This window comes from Plectrocnemia conspersa, unplaced genomic scaffold (genome assembly GCF_051122295.1).
Source record: "Plectrocnemia conspersa isolate PC_06_02 unplaced genomic scaffold, ASM5112229v1 ptg000013l, whole genome shotgun sequence".
Taxonomy (NCBI): Eukaryota; Metazoa; Arthropoda; class Insecta; order Trichoptera; family Polycentropodidae; genus Plectrocnemia; species Plectrocnemia conspersa.
Window position 1 is genome coordinate 24,034,655 of NW_028277177.1, and position 21,341 is coordinate 24,055,995.

Here is a 21,341-nt window from a genome sequence, read left to right on the forward strand (position 1 = left end):
CAAACAAACAGTAAATTCTGCTTACAATATCCATCGTGTAATTTTCCTAATTTATTTATAAATCCACACTTTCCTACACCTTCATTAGGTTGATAAGTATCCCATATATTATAATAATATTGTAAATCATCGCCTTAAAATATTGAACTTGCATCAAAAATGTAGAATATATATATTTGTAATGAAAAAAATAATGTGTTTATCTAAAATATATTACCATTAATAGTTGTGAACTTGAACTCGGCAAACAAGCTGTGAAACCCTATCATCAAAACGGAATTTGTATTCAATCGAAGCATGACATCAACTTCCGCTTTATTTCTTGGCATTGCTAAAGAAGCACCTTCAGATTCACATATTTTAACAGCTTCATACCATCCAACCTTTTCATTATGTTTTTTATAATACATTCCAACTTCTGAATAATAGGTGTAAGCTAGATGATCACATAAAACAACAACTTTAAAATTTACTAGATATAAAAAGACATGGGATTTTATTTACCTATTGTATTATTAATATAACATAATAAAAATATCTGAATGATATACACAAATTTCATCATGAGTATTTTATACTAAACAATTCTATTTTTTTTATCTAGACTCGCCAAGAGTCGAATAATAACTGAGAGATTTTAGGGAAGCTGCGTAATAATATACGGCAAAGCGGCGTAATTTTTATAATAAACACGATATTTACGTGCGTTGATTTAACTAATTATTTTGGATTATTGAATAAAAACCATATTTATTATTTAGAAGGGCTTCAATTAATCTTAACATAACATAATAAAAATCACAGTAAGGTTAGGATTTTACAAACATCTGAGAATTTTAACTATTTCAATAATTTATCATAATTTAGAGGTTATTCTAACGAACATTATGTACACATTATGAGAAATTTCATGTCCAAATAATTGCGTTAATAATTTAAAATATTGCACAGATAAGCTTATAGGTTATCCGTAGCAAGACTTTAATTATACAGAAGTACCGCCATAAGAATTACTCTTTGTTAAGAAAAAACGCGCACTAGACAATACATTCTATCACGCGCATATTACTGTTAGGTGTTACAATACCGGTAATACCGGTATTTTGGCAAAAATTGACCTAAAATATGAAGACGGCAATAGTTACTAAATCTTTATTTAATGTCTTTAAACAAATGTTCGGACTCTTCAATCCTTTGACTTTTTGCAAAATTCACAAGCATGTATCAAACAATATATAACAGCATAACTTTGGCAATGAGGCATTTAGTTCGACCTTAAATGAATGGACATTATTTCTTATTACCAATTATTAAAAAATAAATAATGACAATACTAGTAATACCGCTTTTAAAAAATGTATTATTTTAATCTCTAATTACCGTTGTTCGTTGTTCTTATTGGTTGATATCTGTGATACTCCACAGATATCACAGCCGACAATAATACAATTCGACATGCCAGCGATAATTTTCCGATTTCTTAGATCTTTCATTTTAACTCTACCTTATAACAACATCAACATTTATTTTAATGTGATTTTTTTATATATTTATAAAGTTAATTGTTGTCAGCTTTTACAGCATATTTAAAAAATCAAATTCCTTCGACCTCAAAACCAAAAAAGGTTGTACATTATAAATAGTTATATTTAAGTATCACATAATGGGTCTACTCTCTACAAGTTTACTTTTAAAAGTCGATTGGCAATTGTCAGACTGTTAACCGGAAAACATTTTTTTTTTATAATTCAATTTTATATTTTCCAATTGTGCAACGATTATAAAATAAAAAAATCTTCCATTGTAAAAAAAGTTTAATTTTGATTATTTTAAGTTAATATAAAGTATAAAAAAGATAGAATTAGAATCAATTTTTTAAATTGTATCAATTTTTTTAGATTTCAATTTTAGTCACTTAAACTTTTTCAACACATGCTATTTATAAAATTTCAATTATGATTGCATAATTCGATATTAGAATCCGCACTATCATGTTTCATATTTAATACTACGTTCAAAATAATATTTTCACGACTCGACCTAAAATCCTCAGTTCGTGTCATCTGCGTTTGAGAAGTATTCTTGGCTCTGATAGATGGCTGCTCACATATGAAAATTCTCATAGTTTCACACGCTAAATCGTATAGCATCCCTTCCTTATTCATAGAAATGCAATTTGCAGTGGCTGCTTTAGGCGCTTTAGGATCCCAATTAGCGTACTTAATATCACTAAAGAATTCATCTAAAATTTTAAAATAATTATTAATACAATTAAAGTATCACCTACATTATTCAATAGGCTGTAGACTTACTGAAAACCGTCCTATAAACCCCTTTCTCAAACTTGTCATGTACTCCAACAAAGGCGTAAGGTGGCAATGCAGAATGAAAACCACTATACTTCGGCTCTTTAAAAACTCTAGACAAAAATTGTTCTTCTTGTAAGTTTCTAATGACAGCTAAATGTCCTCCTTCGGCTTTGCATATTTTTTCAGCAGTAATAAAAGTTTCTGGATTCATGTGAAATTTGTAGCATTTTTCTATTTCTGGTGCGAATCTGTATTCTAAATTTTAAAATAATTCTATTAGTACATATTATTAATTACATACACTATCAATATTTATTTAAATTATAATTTTTTTTTTTTATAAAAAATATTAGCAATCTTATATAAAATATAATTACACTTTTAGTTCTAAAAACGATTGCTTTACAATTGTTTTTGCCAATGACAATCAACAAAAAATATATGCTGGTTGAATCTATATTTTTAATTAATTTAAGTACCTGTATCAGTTGTTTGACAATTTGGATCACTCGTTGCTTTTTTTCTTGAAGATGTTTGTTTTTCACAAACAAATGGGAAATTTTGCTTGCATGGTGCATCGTGCATTCCTCCTGAGTTTGTCATATATCCACACATTCCTACTCCATATTTTGCTAAATTTGGGTCCCATATATTATAATAATATTGTAAATCGTCGCCTGAAAGTAATGTGTTTTAATATAAGCACATTCCTATATATTTTTTTTATTTAAAAAATCTTACCATTGATAGTTGAGAACTTATGTATAGTGAACAAACTGTGATATCCTACCAGTATATAAGAATATTTAAGTATACGAAGCAAGACATTCACTTCATCCCTAGTTCTTGGCATTGCCAAAGAAGCATCTTCAGATTCACATATTTTAACAGCTTCGTTCCATGAAACCTTTTCATTGTGTGGTTTATAATACATTCCAACTTCTGAATAATAGGTGTAAGCTAAAAATACAAATTCTTATAGAAACTTAATTGTAAGCAAATGAAGCAACATTTATTTCCAACGCAATAATTCAAAAATTATACAAAAATATGCCTAATTATATTTACCTATTATGGTATTTATTAAAAACATTGAAAATATTAGAAAAATATTACTCGCAAAATTCATGTTGGTTAATTTTAATTAAGATATTTATATAAAAAAATAACTACACTTGACAAGAGTCCAATGATAACTATGCATTTTTTGTGCGTCACAATATATATATACAAGATAAAGAAGCTTGTTTTTTTCGCTTAATTTGTGTGAGGCCTATACACATTGTCTCCTAGCATTCCCAATCTTTCCAATGTGTCTGTATACTGTTATATAATACTGGCTTATTTTTTAGACCAGCTGATGGATAGTTTCAGAAGGATTTGCTACTATTTCCAGGACCTCATCGTCCAAATTTGCTTGTCTCCTTCTTGAAATTTCCCGTAATTTGACATTGATGAATATCTAATGAAACAACTAATACTAGTAGCCATAGTTGCCAAATTATTTAGTTTAAAATTAATAAAATATCCTTATTTTGTTTATTTTCACTCTAATGTCTCACAACATATTTGTAGGTGTTGCTTGTGCTTACTCTATTTTAACTAATTAGGTTAACGTTAAAATAGTGTTAATTTGTGGTTTTTTGTTTACTGGTTTCACCCTGGCTAGAATTGGAAGCCAAGATCTCGGAATCACTTTTTTATTGTCTATTTAGTTCAACGAAGATGCTTTGTTGATTTTTATATTAAACGCCTACCGTCCGAAGAAAAGGATTTTTAATCTTGGCCAAAGTCATGATGAAAGAGAAGTTATCTATGTGGTCATCATTAAACGTATGTTCGGCTAGTGCCGAATTCGCATTGCCTATTTTTACGCTTTTTTATATTCAGTGGCTCTTTGCGCAATTTTTTGGTTTTTATGTTCATATAGGATTTTTCACAGTCTGCACCATATATTTTATAAATGTCTTGGGAGTCATTTGGAGTTAAGTATTTTTCATTCGGCAGGAAAGAACCGATTTTTCCACTTGAATGGAAAATGATTCTGATTTTTTCTCTGCCCAGGACCCTTACGATTTTTTTTAAATCCCCTTTACATGTCCAATGTAATTATAAGTATCTATTTTTTATATTTCTTTTTACTCTTTTTTGTATCCATTAGCATCGAGGACTTTATCAACAATTTTGAGCTGCCACTTCCCGTTCCGTCTGGTTGATAAGCTATCACATATTTATCTAGACGTATTTTTAATAACAAAAATAACGATATTTAATTCAAATACAAATATATTATGGATAATTTAAATCAGTTACAAATTCCTTACTCAATACTTATGAAATTTTAACTGTGATTGCATAATTCAATGTTAGATTCCGCACTATCATGTTTCACGTTTACTACTAGGTTCAAATTAATATTTTCACAACTTGGCCCAAAATCTTCAGTCCATGTCATTTTCATTCCAGACTTTACAGTCTTCGTAGCTTTGATGGATGGTTGTTCACATATGAAAATTCCAGGAGCTTCACAAGAATAATCGTTTAGCAAACCTTCTTTATTTATAGAAATGCAATGTTGCGTGACTACCCTAGTCGTTTTTGGATCCCAATTAGCATAATTTATATCGGTGAATAGTTCATCTAAAAATTTAATCAGAAAATTAATACAATAAATGATGTTAACTACAGTACATAATAAGTTACAAAATTACTGAGTACTGTCCTATAAGTCCCTATTTTAAACTTTTCGTGTACTCCGACATATGCGAAAATTGGAATTTTAGATTGAACACTACTATACTTTGGCTCTTTGAACATTCTAGATAAGAATTTTTTTTGTTCTAAATTTCTAATAATAGTTAAATGCCCTCCTTCGCTTTTGCATATTTTTTCAGCAGTAATAAAAGTTTCCTGGTTCATGTGAAATTTATAGCATTTTTCTATTTCTGGAGCGTATCTGTATTCTAGATTATTTTTTTTTTGAATTAGCACTCTTATATAAATATAATAAAATATATGTATTTTTATTTTACAAATTATAAATACCTGTATCATTTATTAGACAATTTGGATCGCTGATTGCTTTTTTTCTCGACGACGATTGTCTTTCACAAACGAATGGCAAGTTCTGCTTACAATGTCCGTCGTGCAATTTTCCTACGTTATTTAAATATCCACACATTCCTACTCCTTCATTTGGTTGATTAGTATCCCATATATTATAGTAATATTGTAAATCTTCACCTAAAAGTGATAATTAGTGAGTATTAATGAAGTTCAAATAATAAAATTATCTTAAAATCTTACCATGAATTGTTATGAACTTGTATAAATTAAACATACAATGAAATCCAAGTAACATATACGGACTTATAATTATACTAAGCAAGATATCCACTTCCGCTTTATTTATTGGCATTGCCAAAGAAGCACCTTCAGATTCGCATATTTTAACAGCATCATACCATCCAACCTTCTCATTGTGTCCTTTGTAATACATTCCAACTTCTGAATAATACGAGTAAGCTAAACAATAATAAAAAACATTCTAAGCTCAAAAATGTTAACTATAGTAAAAAAATGTGTTTAAATTACCAATTATATTGTTTATCGGAAAAATTAAGAATAGCATGATGAGGTTAAAAACAAATTTCATGATTGGTATTTTATATTAAAGCAATAATGTATTTTTAACTATACTCGGCAAGAGTCGAGTATTAACTGAGTAATTATTAGGATACTGTATGATGTTATATGACAGATTCGATCTGTCATATAGGATGTGGGCTAAACCCGAAAATAATTTTTCTCGTATATTTGCTTGCCACACAAGTAGTTTTATTGAATTTAATAATTAGGTTTTATACTTGACCAATAATTTCACTATGCAAAATATAAATTTTAGGTCTTTATTGCAATGTGGGAGTCCTTTGATATGGAGATTATAACTTAAAATAATTAATTAGGCAATAGTGGATCTATTTATTTTCATTTTTCTAAAAAAAGTGCAAAATACGCCATTTTCCTAACAGGCTCATTGCTAGAAGGTAGTTGTGTTTTTTGAAAAAAAAAACATATATTTCTGCCCGAGTTATTGCAAATAAGCACTTCAAATTCACAAATTCCAACAGCATCGTTTTACGTAAACCTTTTATTGTGTTTTGAATTATGTTTTTACATCTGTGCTATAGGTGTTAGCCTAACAATCAATATAAAAGAAACATATATATGTTTGAAAACAATATTTTCAGATATAATGTGCATTTTGCAGAAGGATACGCAATTATTTCTTTGTTTATTCTGTTCTTGCATTTTATTTATTATTTGTGCGATCTTAAGTATTTCTTTGTCTATGATTTTAACCATCACTGCTTTACAGTCTCTCGAATCCATTTATCTTTCATTGAAACGTTATCAAATACTGTAACAAAATCCAAAAATAATTCGCCTCGTATGCAAAAAAACTAATGCTGCCTCTGACGGAAAGTTCAAATTTCACAAGATTCACTTGACTAACGATGATTCCTTGTATAATAAAAGCTTTTCAAATTTCGCCCTTAGCTTGTCAGATCTGTGTCGAAAGGCTTCGCCTACTTTTTCTCTTGCATCTCAAAATATCTGTTAAGATTCAGGCGCGTCAGACTAAATTATTTGCGTGCTTCCATCACGTCGGATTCACCACTGTGTGAGCTTTGCAATGCGGGCGGTAATTTTTATAGATCAAAAATATTTTTCGAGGAAAATTTGTGCAATTATCAGTAAATACATTTATATGTAGTCTTCCAATAACATAGATCTAATTGATGTATAAAAATTGGATTTTTAAAAAAGCAAAAAGCAGCTGTCTTCCATTAATTGTCCCTGTCGATATTCAGCATAACTTTGTTAGTGGTAATTTGGTTACAATCTTATTTATTTCATGTCAAAACAAGCAAGTGATAAAAGTGTCAAGTGCTGATTAGTGAAATTAGTACGTACTTTTGAAACTAGTAGAGAATTTTCACTCTTTCTTTTCGCGATAGTTTGACCAATGCGATAATTCAGAGTGGAAACAGACTATTTTTAATTTTCTACTAAATATCAAATTATAATCGTTTTTGCATAACTTTTATAATTCAAAAAGCGGTAAATATTAATAGGGCAACTTTATAGTATTCTTTGTTGTAGTCCCTACTAGCAAAAAACATTAGGGTATTGTATTATACCGGCTAAAATACTACCAATGTATCGTATATAGGTGTTACGAACGTTAATTTATTAGCTGTCTATTTATATATGTTATTTACATGTTTACTTGTACAAATATAATTTCACTAACTATTTTAGTTAAATCAAATAAAACAAATACATTTACATTTTCAATATATTTTTTACTAGAGAAAATATAATTTAACTCTAAAATATTATTGAAACTTAATTTGCAAATTCTAAATGTTCATTTGCTGTTTAAACCAAAATCTACCCTCTGTATATTAACCAACCCCAATTTGGTTTAATGAAAGTTCAGAAATTAAAAAACAAGTTTCGCAACTGTCAAATTGAGTTTTATAGACATTTTAGAACAACAAATATTTTTTTAAGGGGGCGTAGCCCTAGGGGTGGTTGACCTTGCGGCCAATGAGACTCTCCGGTGAATCCTATTAGATTGTTTATTAAGTTATAATTACAATGTTGACCATGGACGATTACGGCGTGACGTGTCTTGCGATGAAGGTGTGCAGGTGATGAGGGCTCTGTGGCTGCGTGCGGCGAGTGTCAGGAGTGATCTGCGGGTCTATCGGTGAGGGCACGTGGCTGGTTCCTCCGGATGGCTGCTGGTAAATCTTGGCTCTCTGGTCGTCTGCGACGCTTGGCTCTGCTAATGACGTCTCTTGTCTCGTGCCTCAGCCGTCTCGTATCGCGGATCGTCTGCCTTGGGCTGTCTCTTGACCGTCTGCCCTCTCCTCGTCGGAGTCCGGGCTTATATCCTTTAGGGGGATGCACTCTAGCTGGCCAATCACAATTGTGCATCGATCTCCTAACCAATCGCTGTAGTGTCTTCTTAGAATTCGAGAAATCGGATGTTGCGTTTTCGAAAGTCAGTTTTTTGTTTGGCTCCAGACTTTCGAATTCTTCGGAAAGGATTTGCATTGTGGTGATTGATTGCGTCCGTACCGTTTTGTCACAAAAGGGATTCTCTTAACTACCCGTGTTGTGTGTGGTCAAAAGAAATACCTCTTGTGCCATGATGTTTGTCTCATTGTTAATGAATGAACGTTTTTGGTCACGGTCATTAACAATGAGACAATTGCCCTTCAAATGTACCTAAACGAGTGGTCGCCACAATTTCACCAACGCCTATTAATTAAATTATATTGTCATTATTAAAAATATATATCCATTTGTGAAAAAGCATTCAGAAATGATTAAACTTTACAGTTTATTAAAGTATACAAATACACTTGAAAATACAGCTATACTAAAAAATACAAAATATTAGCCAATATAAATTTACGTATTTTTAGTATTTATATAATGTTCATCTTTCAAACAATAAATCTCATATATCTTAAATTGAATTGGTTTCAGTGGTAATAAATACTAAATAATTTAACTTTGCTTTAACCAATCTGAAAAACAAAATAATAATTGATTATAAAAAATATCTTAAACTAAGTATAATTCACTATAAATAAATGTGTCTCTAAAAAATCTTTATATTACTTAATTAGTTTTTTGCCATTACTCTAATGTTTACAATCAGTCATTGTAAACTTCGTATAAACCACTTCCGTTTTCACTTCCGTCAAACTCAGTCATATCAGTATTCAAACGCTATAAATGCACAGTTTGACAATATGAAATATTACAAAATAATAATATCAAATAAGAAGTATAGTTTCTTAGTATTAAAAGTAAAATAGTATAATATCAAGACGTATTTAAAATGGCTTTGAACATATAATCTGGTTCTTTTGCTATTTCGTTTTAGCGCATATTTTAAAATTTTAATTTAGATCTGTTTGAAATGAAAAACCTAGTATTAGCTCGCAAGCCAAAATAAAATAGACATCGGGCCGGTTTTAGACCGCAGACCGCAGTTTGCCGACCCTAAATCTAGTATAATAATAATTCAAACCACTCTCTAATGATAGATCAAATTTATTTTAGAATTTTCAGTCACGAAATAAAATACTACCTATTTTTATTTTTTGCAAAGCTTATACAAAATATTATTTAAATTTCATAAGTAAAGTACATGTTAAATTTATCTTATAATGGCTTTTTAATAAGCATAGCTCTTATGCAGGTTTAGTATTTTTTTCAAGTGCACATAGTTATTTCTTCTTTTTACATTATATATTTACACAAGTATTATTACAATAGTTACTGTGTTAATATTTGTTTTTAATATGTATATAATATTCTTATATACTAGGTTTGTATTATTGTTTTATTAGAAGAAGATTAATTGATAGGTTATTAGGCTCTGCACATATAATAAATATTTTAATAATTCTCATTCATATTTTACTTATTATTAAATTTTTGGACGTTTAAACTTGTACTTTTTAGTATGTTAAAAGTGTCCAAGTTAATTAATTCTCACAAGTTTTTATCAAACCGTATAAAAAATTAACCTAAGATGATGTTTTTTGTGGAGTAACATATTATAGTTATTATTATTCGCAGCATCCTTTTACTCTTCACTGCAATATAAAAAAGGATGTTGCGAATAATACAAACTTAAGCGAAATTGTAAAAATAATATTTTAACAAAATAAATTAAAACAAATTTATTAATAAACTTTTAAATTGAGATGCGTACATCTATATTTTCTTCCTCCACTGGATCTTGCTTACAATTGATTACCAATTTTAGATTATTAGGTTCACGATTTGTATTCGAGTCTTCAGTACACGAATACTGCGTTCCAGGCTTCAAATTAGTCGTCGTGGCGTGTATTGATGGCTGTTCACATATAAAAAATCCCGGAATTTCACATGGATAATCATCTAGCATACCACCTTTATTCATTGAAATGCAATGTTCTGTAGCTACCCTAGGCTGTCTTGGATCCCAGTGAGCGTACTTAAGCTCGCTGAAGGGTTCATCTAAAAATATTTATTGATAATTATAAAAATGTAATTAAACTATTACACTAATTATTTAAAAACTTACTCAATACTGTCTTGAATGTACCTAACTCTAATTTTTCGTGAACTCCAATATATGCGTTATTTGGCCATCTAGCATTATTACCGCTATATTTTGGCTCTTTAAACATTTTAGACAAAAATGTTTCTTCTTGTAAATTTCTAATGATCGCTAAATGTCCTCCTTCGCCTCTGCACATTTTTTCAGCAACAAGAAAAGTTTCTGGGTTCATGTGGATTTTATAGCATTTTTCTAATCCAGAAGCGTATCTGTATTCTTAATTTAAAAATACAGTTATTAATACATTAATTTTGAAGCATATACCAAAACTTTCTACTAAAATAGTATAAATATTTTTTTAATAATGTGATTTTATTACTAATAGCCAAAATCATTTATTTTGCCGAGAAATCAGTATAAACGACAACGTTCAATGTAATCTTTTCTTTTTATTTTATTCTTTACTAACAATGTTTTTATGTATTCTAAAACTGTACGATGCGTCGTTTGATTTGCTAACATATTCATGTAATTTATGGAACACAAATTATTTTATTTACCACTTTTATGCTAATATTTCTTTGCCTGTTTCAAGCAAAATAGAATACTAACTATTGTAAATTAAATATAATTTTGTATTTTAAATTTTTTTTATCTTATTACCTGAATCATTAACTTGACAATTTGGATCACTTGTGGGTATTTTTCTCGAAGATGTGGGTTTTTCACAAATAAATGGATAGTTTTGTTTACATTTCCCATCGTGTAATTTTCCTGCGCTACTTATATATCCACAATGTCCTACTCCATCATCAGGCTGCTTAGCATCCCATATATTATAGTAATATTGTAAATCTTCACCTTTAATTCAAAGAATGTATCATAATCAAGTATCTAATTACATTTTTAAATATTTATATACATATATTATATAAATAAAATATTACCATTAATAGTTGTAAACTTGTGTACATTAAACAGACTATGAAACCCTATCATTATATACTGATTTGCAATCAAACTAAGCAGAACATCTACTTCTGCTCTATTTCTCGGCATTGCCAAAGAGGCACCTTCAGCTTCGCATATTTTTACAGCATCGTACCATGCAGTCTTGTCATTATATGCTTTATAAAACATTCCAACATCTGAATAATAGGTGTAAGCTAAACAATAAAATACATATTTAGAACGAAATAATTTATACAAATATAAATAAATATAAAAAAATATTTGCCTTTGATATTATTTATAAAAAACGTCGTAAATATAATAATTATATACTTCAAATTCATTATAGATGTTTTATATAAATAAATCGATAGAATAGATTAACTTCACCAAACAGAAGTCAAGAAATAACTGGGGAATCTTTGTGATTCTTCATTATATATAAGGCAGATTTGACCTTTTCATTAATATTAAAATATACCATATTAGCTTGTCGTTACTTGTACAAGGCGTTACTGATTATCATTGATTTATGACTCTGTTGTCCAAAATTGTATTTTTATATAATGAATGGTAAAAACACAAATTTATATAATTCCACAATCACATTACAGATTATTTGTAGTTAAACTTATCTATTTATTTTGCATTTTAAAAATATATGCAATCAAATGATATTATATATTATTACAAATGTAAATTAATCTTCAAAAATAATTTATTAATAATTTATTAGTGCATATTCAATGTATTGAATGTTTATTTATATGAGAAATGGATAATCGTTAGGAAGAATACACTTAGGATGATGAAAAGACCCGAACGGATCAATATATTTTGATTGCTTACAAAGCCAATTTAATTGCGAAGAAATTTTGTATTTATTCCCTCTATTTATACATGAATCGTAAAAATAAATGTCAATTACATCTGTTGCTAGTTCATATACTTTATATTTCGTACGAGATAAAGACTAAAAATCTTTAGAGCTCACAAAAAAATCAGATTAAAAATCCCCAACAAGCAAATTTTATGGACTATTTCTGTGGAAGGCTTCATTTTTTTTTATTTCCTTATAAATATTATAATAACCCTAGCATATTAATGGTACGGTAGTAAAGAAAACATTTTTTTAAACATTTTTAAACATCGAATAATTATTAAAAAGCTTCCAAGAAATCATGCAGATTTTAAAGCATCTGGCACGGACCAAGTCTTTCTGGCTCAAAGGTTTAAAAAACACTGTAGTCGTCAAATATTTCACAATATGAATTAAAACAATATTCTCAACAAAATTCTAGAGAAATTATTAAATTTCTTAAATTACAATTTTTGCTTTATATTTTCTTAATTTTTAATTTAGAATGCATTTAAAAAAAACACACTAGTATCAAGAATAGCACATGATCTGTATAATCTGTGTCTCTTTGTCAACCCGTTACCACACATTTGCCTGAAAAATTTGGGGTTTCAATAATTCTTATAAAAGTATTCAAAACGACAATGGTTTGGTTTAGCGGAAGATTTGTAATCGGTAGAATACCTAAAACTAAAAATAGCCACGCACAATTCCTAAGGTCTTAAATTTGGCACAATTATCAAAAAATATTTCTTAAACCTTTTCTGCATAATCTGTAAAACTAGTCTAAATAAAAAATACTTGCTTTACATAGAATGCACATTTAATCGGCTATGTACTAGCAAGAATCTAACTTGAAAATATCAGACGGTCACCTAGTGGGACTGACTTTGGAGGTGAAGTTATCCCCTAATGTGATTGACTCTAAATTAGTTATATATTATATTTGTCCAACGCTTGAAAGACCATTATAAAATATATAACACTTTGTTTCATTACAAATCACTAGCAATCATTTTACGAATAGTAATTACTTATCACCAATCTAATCATCGACGACCACAGCGATGACTCTCGAACCGATGACCACTTGACAGACCTTGTCAATTTTACTTCGCCGCCTAATACTCAAACCTACATTTTTCTGTTCATTAAGTATATATTACAATGTACATCATTATTTGTCAATATCTGCAATATCTGCTATTTAATTTATTTAAATATTATACATTATTGCTATTTCTCGAAAATCAAAAATCATTTTTAATAAACTGTACATAGATGTTAAAACATTTGTACGTAATATCTTTGTATGCTAGACGACACATTCTACCACGCGCACATTATTGTTAGGGATTGCAATATTGGTATTGTGGCAAAAGTCGACCTTCGGTACTACCGATATTACAAAATGAAATATCGATAGTACCAAAAAAAAATTCTTTCTGAAACTGTACATTTTATTTGATGAAAAAGATATCTTCATGACTTTGCACTACAAAAACAATGATTACTATATTAATTGAAAGTTAAAGCAAAAAATATAATAATGCTTATTGTAAGTAATCAACTGAAGTAGTGTTATCAACGTAGGATGGCAATTCAAAAAAATATGATGCAGTATTTACGTATTCATGTAATAATATGTATTTATGTATTCTATAATATGTACATAAACATTTATAGCTAAAATTAAATTTATGTTACTTTTTACAAGAGTATAAGTTATAAGTATTAAAATTCTTAACACAATACTTATAAAATTTTAACTGTAATTACATAATTCAATGTTAGATTCCACACTATCATGTTTAATCTTTACTACCATGTTCAAATTAATATTTTCACGACTCGGCCTAAGATTCTCTGTCAATGTCATCTTCATTCCAGACTTTGTGGTCGTAGGTTTGATAGATGGCTGTTCACATATAAAAATTCCAGGAGCTTCACAAGAATAATCGTTTAGCAAACCTTCTTTATTTATAGAAATGCAATGTTGCGTGACTACCCTAGTCGTTTTTGGATCCCAATTAGCATAATTTATATCGGTGAATAGTTCATCTAAAAATTTAATCAGAAAATTAGTACAATAAATTATGTTAACTACAGTACATAATAAGTTACAAAATTACTGAGTACAGTCCTATAAGTCCCTATTTCAAACTTTTCGTGTACTCCGACATATGCGAAAATTGAAATATTAGATTGAAAACCACTATACTTTGGCTCTTTGAACATTCTAGATAAGAATTTTTCTTGTTCTAAATTTCTAATAATAGTTAAATGCCCTCCTTCGCTTTTGCATATTTTTTCAGCAGTAATAAAAGTTTCTTGGTTCATGTGAAATTTATAGCATTTTTCTATTCCTGGAGCGTATCTGTATTCTAATTTTTTTTTTGAATTAGCATACTTCAAAATGTATTATAATATAATATATCAAATACATTAATTTTTATTTTACAAATTATAAATACCTGTATCATTTATAGGACAATTTGGATCACTGACTGCTTTTTTTCTCGACAACGATTGTCTTTCACAAACGAATGAATTGTTCAGCTTACATACTCCGTCGTGCAATTTTCCTACGGAACTTAAAAATCCACACCTTCCTACTCCTTCATTTGGTTGGTTGATGTCCCAAATATTATAGTAATATTGTAAATCTTCACCTAAAAGTGATAATTAGTGAGTATTAATAAAGTTCAAATAATAAAATTATCTTAAAATCTTACCATGAATTGTTATGAACTTGTTTAAATTAAACATACAATGAAATCCAAGATACATAAACTGACTTTTAATTATACTAAGCAAGATATCCACTTCTGCTTTATTTCTTGGCATTGCTAAAGAAGCACCTTCAGATTCGCATATTTTAACAGCATCATACCATTCAACCTTTTCATTGTGTCCTTTGTAATACATTCCAACTTCTGAATAATAGGTGTAAGCTAAACAATCAAATACATTTTCAGAGCAAAATAATTCAAACAAATATAAATAGACATACAAAAAATAGTTACCGTTGATATTATTTATAAAAAACGTCGTGAATATAATAATTACATACTTTAAATTCATAATGGATAGTTGATATAAATAAATCAATAAAATAGATTCACTTCACCCACCAAAAGTCAAGAAATTACTGGAAAATCTCTGTGATTTTGCAATATATAAATAAGGCAGATTTGACCTTTGCATTGTTATAAAAAAATATTATATTAGTGTTATAAAAATATATTAAATTAAATATATTATATATCTTTATTTGTGAAAAGCGTATCTGACTTTATGGTCCGAAACAGTATTTTCCTGTAATTAATGTCAAAAGTACAAAGTTTTATAATTCTTATTTCAGATTATTTGTAATTAAACTTATATGTTTATTTTGCTTTTTGAAAATATATGCAATCAAATTATATTTTTTGTTTATTAATGTATTTATTCGCGATACATAAATAAATAGAAATTATTATATAAAAAAATATAATAATAATTTTATTAGTGCATATTAAATATATTGAAGATTTATTTATATACTGCATAATATTTTTTTAAATCGACATTCGAACAGAGAAATTGATGATCGTTAAAGAGAACACGTTTAGGATGCTGATTTGTTATAATGAACGTAAATAATATAATACAATGCCAATTTAATTATGAAAAAATTTTGGGCTCCTGTATTTTGTCAATATCTTCAATATATGCTATTTAATTTATTTAAATACATTTTTAACATTTCTCGAAAATCAAAAATCATTTTAATTAAACTGCACTTAGATGTTAAAACCTTTGTACGTAATATCCGTCAATCATCGCTATACTTTAGATCTAGAATAGCTTAGTAACTAATATGGGTAATTTATTTCACGCGGACTACAGATTTCATTTCAATTAAGAAAACTCATCCACTAAAAATTCTACAATATTTGGATTTGCTCCCTGTTATTTTTATCATATAAAGAATACAATGTCACTATGTTGTACAATTAATTTTCGCACAATATGCATTTCCTACTCTACAGATAATACAATTCATATATTTTTAGATAAAACTATATGATTTATTACAAATACTATCTATATTTATTATTAACGAATTTTATTCAAAGTATTTTGGAAAAAATATCTTTAAAATCTGATCTGTGTGAAAACCTTTTGATTTTTTTGTACTATATACATAGACTTATATTGTAATGGGTCTTAAATAAGCACAAGTATTTACTTTTTGTATATACATACATATGTATATATACTATTATATATTTTAATTTTATCTTTGAAGATATTAATATTATTTTTTAAGCCGTTCTATCGTATTAATTATTTGAATATATTTATATTAAATAGTATTTTTTCAAATTTGTTATATTTATAAATATATAGTAGTACAATATATGTCGTCCTGATATTTATGTCAGGTGTGTTTGTTTTTAATTTTAATACAAAGTCTTTGTTATAAATATTTTGTTTGTATATTTAATGTTATGATCTACGTGAGGTTATCATTCCGTATCAGCGTTCGAAGGATCCATTCGTCCCAATTTAACAAAATGTGTTTTTTCTTGAACGATTATGACTTGCTTATACAATCCTTTCATTGTATGTTGAACTTAGGATTTTGGCTTTGAGTTTGTGTTTCTCGTGTTTTTTTTTATTTGCAATCGTGTATTTTCAAGTTTTAATCTGTAATAATATTTTTAACTGTCTTGTCGTTTTCTTATTTTTAAAGTTCGCACAACAAAAATATCTTAAATAAATTTACTTTCGAAACACTGGGATATGATTCACTGCTTTTTATATGTCAAACTTATTGGTAAAACATCGATTTTAATATAGGTGTTCCGTATATTTTTTATTTATATATTTATATTAAATAAAATAAATATTTCAACTACACTTATAAAATAAATATTTCAACTACACTTATTATAAACAATATAATTGTTTGAATAAATTTTATAAAAATCTTTAATGCTTAGTGATTATCATGCAAAAAAGTATTACCATTTATTTATTAGGTTCTGTACATTAAATATTTTGCAAATATATAAATGACCACAGTAATAAAAACAAAATTATTTAAATAATTATTTTGTTAATATTAAACTGAGTAATTTTATATTAAAAACTGTGTGATTTGTCTTGTTTTTTTTTCACGTATGAAAAATCAAACTATTTTTCTGAAAATAATTATTAGACTATGTTAATGTCAATGCTCTTTTAATATAATTTTATACTTTTTACTATTAACTGCATAATGCATAGGGATAATGTGAATTATAATAACTATGTCACTTAAGAGGAATACCAGGAAGCATAAAAACAAATTACCATTTAGAATAATTTATTTTAACTGATTTAAAAAGTTTTAAGTCGTACTGCGTACATCGATAATTCCTTCCACACATTCATGTTTTATATTTAAGTCCACGTTTAGGTTCATATTTTCACGATTTTGGTTAAAGTCCCCATAATTTGACATTTGTATTCGGTGCTTTGATATCTTTAAGGCTTTGACTGACGGCTGTTCGCATATAAAAAACCCAGGAATTTCACACGGGTAATCTTCTAGCATACCTTCCTTACTCATTGAAATGCAATTTTCCGTGGCTACTCTGACATTTTTCGGATCCCAATGTGAGTATTTCACGTCGCTAAAGAGTTCATCTAAAGAAGTATGTATTTAAATATTAAAATTGAATTAAACTAAATATATATAATATAGAATAATAAAATACTTACTAAGTACTGTCTTGAATGTACCTAGATATAATTTCTCGTGTACCCCTATATATGCGTAATTCGGCCATCTAGAATTAGTACCACTATACTTTGGCTCTTTGAACATTTTAGACAAGAATGTTTCTTCTTCTTTATTTCTAATGATAGCCAAATGTCCTCCTTCGCCTTTGCACATTTTTTCAGCAGCAATGAAAGTTTCTGGGTTCATGTGAAATTTATAGCATTTTTCTATTCCAGGTGCATACCTATATTCTAAATTATTATAAAATATTATTAATTGTATATATATATATATTATGTAGATTATCACTATAAAATATATTTAAACTATTGACTAATTCTTCACAATGTTACAATATAAAATATTGTAAGACTTTCGTACATATTTATACTATTCACACCCACCAAATATCCACACGATCACATTCTCACATATCCACATTCCTACAAATATTTTTTTGACACATTATTTCTTTTTTTAACTACTATTAGTTATTATTTTTGATATATTCTACTTTGAATACCTGAGTCATTTATTTGACAATTCGGATCGCTTGTGGGTTTTTTTCTTGAAGAAGTTTGTTTTTCACAAATAAATGGATAGTTTTGTTGACATTTTCCATCGTGTAATTTTCCTGCGCTATTTATATAACCACACATTCCTACTCCCTCATCTGGTTGATTAGTATCCCATATATTATAGTAATATTGTAAATCTTCTCCTAAAATTTTAACGTAATTCTAACACTAGTTAATAAAGTATTTGTTGAATATTTTTTTATACATATATATCAATAAATCTTACCACTAACAGTTATTAACTTGTGTACAGTAAACAAACTGTGATAACCTATCATTATGTATGGATATGTTATCAAGCTAAGCAAAACGTCAACTTCTGCTTTATTTCTTGGCATTGCTAAATACGCACCTTCAGCTTCGCATATTTTTACAGCATTCTGCCATGCTATCTTATCATTATATGCTTTGTAATACATTCCAACTTCTGAATGATAGGTGTAAGCTGAACAATCAGTTACATATGTATGTATTTATAAAATAGGAATTTAAACAATTATAATATAAAATAAATATGAATTAGAACTTACCAATAATATTATTTACATAGAACATTGAAAATAAAAATATACCATACTTAAAATTCATGACAATTATTTTATATTAAAATAATACTTCACACCTTACGCTTTTAAAGCCAAGAAACTACTAAAATATCTTGCTGATTGTTCATTATATACACAGAAAATTTAACCTCTTTACTACCATAAAAACCCGGCGTTACTGGCACATGATAATTATTGATTTATTTATTTTACTAAATATTGTTATTCAACTTTTTTTTTGTGAAAACAAATTTGGCTCTGCTAAAATTATTTATTAATTGTCATATTTATTAGACTTAAACCAGCAAAAATATAATATATTAGACATTCAAAGATGCATTCTGTTCAATAAATTTAGTTTAACATCATATGTAAAATAAATCTTGCATGATTTTTAAAGTATAAAAATTGCAAGGCCACTTGTATGATATTCTTAATAATGAATTATTTAATACACAAAAGTGTTTTCGCTTACCTAGGTCAAATTACAACTGTTTCGTTTTAAGAATTTTGCTGATAAATATAAAAAAATAAGCTTTAACCAAAACGTGTTCTAAGTAGCTATAAGCAAGAAGTATTCATTATAATCATACTTATTTAATAAGGAATATATATAAATTTGTACATTTACAAGTTGCTATTTTCTGCAACTATTTTTACGTAACTATTTTTTAGTTTACAAGAGAAAATTAAAATAATAAAATATAACTAATTGTTATAAAAACATTAAATAATTTAAGTAAAAAATACAAAATAGAATAAAAAATATATAAAAAAAAGTATTTCAATAATTTAGACAATTATTATTTTTTTACTAAACTGGAGATCTGGAGCTACTAAATTTATAAATTGCTATATTTAAAACAAGTCGTGTTTAAGAATTTTATGTTTATACTTATATTTAAATTTAGTTAAAGTATTTACGGATTCCTAAGATTATATGATTTTATATAATCGTATAAAAAATAAAATTATACACTTATTACTGTGGTGTATTATTTTTAAAGTAATATTCGTGTGTGACAATAGTTGAGAAAAATTGTTGTTTACTAAATCGTCTACATACATTTGTACATTTCAGTTTTCCCATCATTTATCGCATCCCTATTTGTTCCCATCTATGTGATGAAAATATCTCTTATGTGGTATTTAGAAAGCAAGGATTTTTTATTCAAATAAAGTAACCTTAAAAAAATCTTATTGTATAAAAATGCAAGACCATCTGAAAATATAAATCGATACAGACTTAAATTAAACTAGAATATTAATTTTACGAGCATTTTAACTATAAACTTTAAATATGCCTAAACAATGCTATAGTCCTTATTCATTAAAAATATATTTATAATTTATAATACTGGTTTTATATTAAAATATTATTAGGACAAATTTTTTAACTTCACCCTCAATGATCCAGTTCTTACAGTATGTATTTTTCCCTCTTGTTTATTTGCAACATACAAATTATGTAAATTATTATTTATATATTTTTTTTAAATAGTTATATCACATTTATTAAAAAATCAGTTTGGCTGTTGATACATTTTTATAACTTTTCCATAATCTTTTTTATTCTCTTTTTGGATAAAAAAATATTTTTAATGATCGTTAGGTATCACAAAATCTCTACTTCAAAAAATATATAATTTATTGTCAAAATTTCAGTTAGGTAAAGAATAAATAATAAGTGAGTAATCATGTATAATTATCGCGAGTCACACCGGGTTAAAGAAATTTATAATTAAAAATTATATAATACACGGCCGTCTGTGCTCATTATCGTTTACAATAACTGCTATATTTATAGAATTTTACAGATAAGATAGTATCAAATATGCTTCAAAGTGTTTTGGAAGTATGAACGATCAGTATATATAATAATTTCAAAAAATTAAAATTAGTGTATTTCTAAAATAAATATTGCATAACTTGCGTTTAACATATATTTCTAAGAAGCTTTAATTGAGGATTTTGTCATTGCCCCCACATCCTAATTTGGCCTCCAGGCCAATGTTTATCGGGACACCGAAATGTCATTTTTGTAACTAAATAGTTACACTATTTACTTTTATTTGAAATAGAAAAATTTAGTAATTTAAATGTAATTAATTAAGCAAAATCAAAATAAAATTTTCGTTTCCGCGTGAGCCGGTGCAAGTTTTAAATTAACTATTTTTGCTTTTATTTTTAAACATAATTTAATTTAC

At 27.5% G+C, this 21,341-nt stretch overlaps 2 protein-coding genes across 3 annotated transcripts in view; one reads left to right on the top strand and one right to left on the bottom strand.

The window, feature by feature from the left end:
- Positions 1-21,341, top strand: part of LOC148227652 (uncharacterized) — a 244,001-nt gene that overhangs the window by 148,604 nt on the left and 74,056 nt on the right. The window lies entirely within an intron of this gene.
- Positions 1,883-19,239, bottom strand: LOC148227654 (C-type mannose receptor 2-like). The gene is made up of 21 exons (XM_088201864.1): positions 19,120-19,239; positions 18,816-19,034; positions 18,535-18,732; positions 18,011-18,262; positions 17,639-17,935; positions 14,992-15,210; positions 14,731-14,928; positions 14,389-14,640; positions 14,027-14,317; positions 11,394-11,612; positions 11,110-11,307; positions 10,471-10,722; positions 10,101-10,403; positions 5,616-5,834; positions 5,355-5,552; positions 5,021-5,272; positions 4,656-4,949; positions 3,051-3,269; positions 2,789-2,986; positions 2,313-2,564; positions 1,883-2,242 (listed from the first exon to the last, which is right to left on the bottom strand). The coding sequence occupies exons 1-21, from the start codon at positions 19,175-19,177 to the stop codon at positions 1,950-1,952; spliced, it is 4,881 nt and encodes a 1,626-aa protein (XP_088057990.1). The 5' UTR covers positions 19,178-19,239; the 3' UTR covers positions 1,883-1,949.

Bases quoted from the DNA above. Each gene is read 5' to 3' on its own strand.
- LOC148227654 (XM_088201864.1), bottom strand. From the start codon at position 19,177: ATGAATTTTAAGTATGGTATATTTTTATTTTCAATGTTCTATGTAAAT. The intron at 19,035-19,119 runs GTAAGTTCTAAT...CTGATTGTTCAG, and splicing joins CTATGTAAATAATATTATTG to CTTACACCTATCATTCAGAA. The intron at 17,936-18,010 runs GTAAGTATTTTA...ATACTTCTTTAG, and splicing joins TACATTCAAGACAGTACTTA to ATGAACTCTTTAGCGACGTG.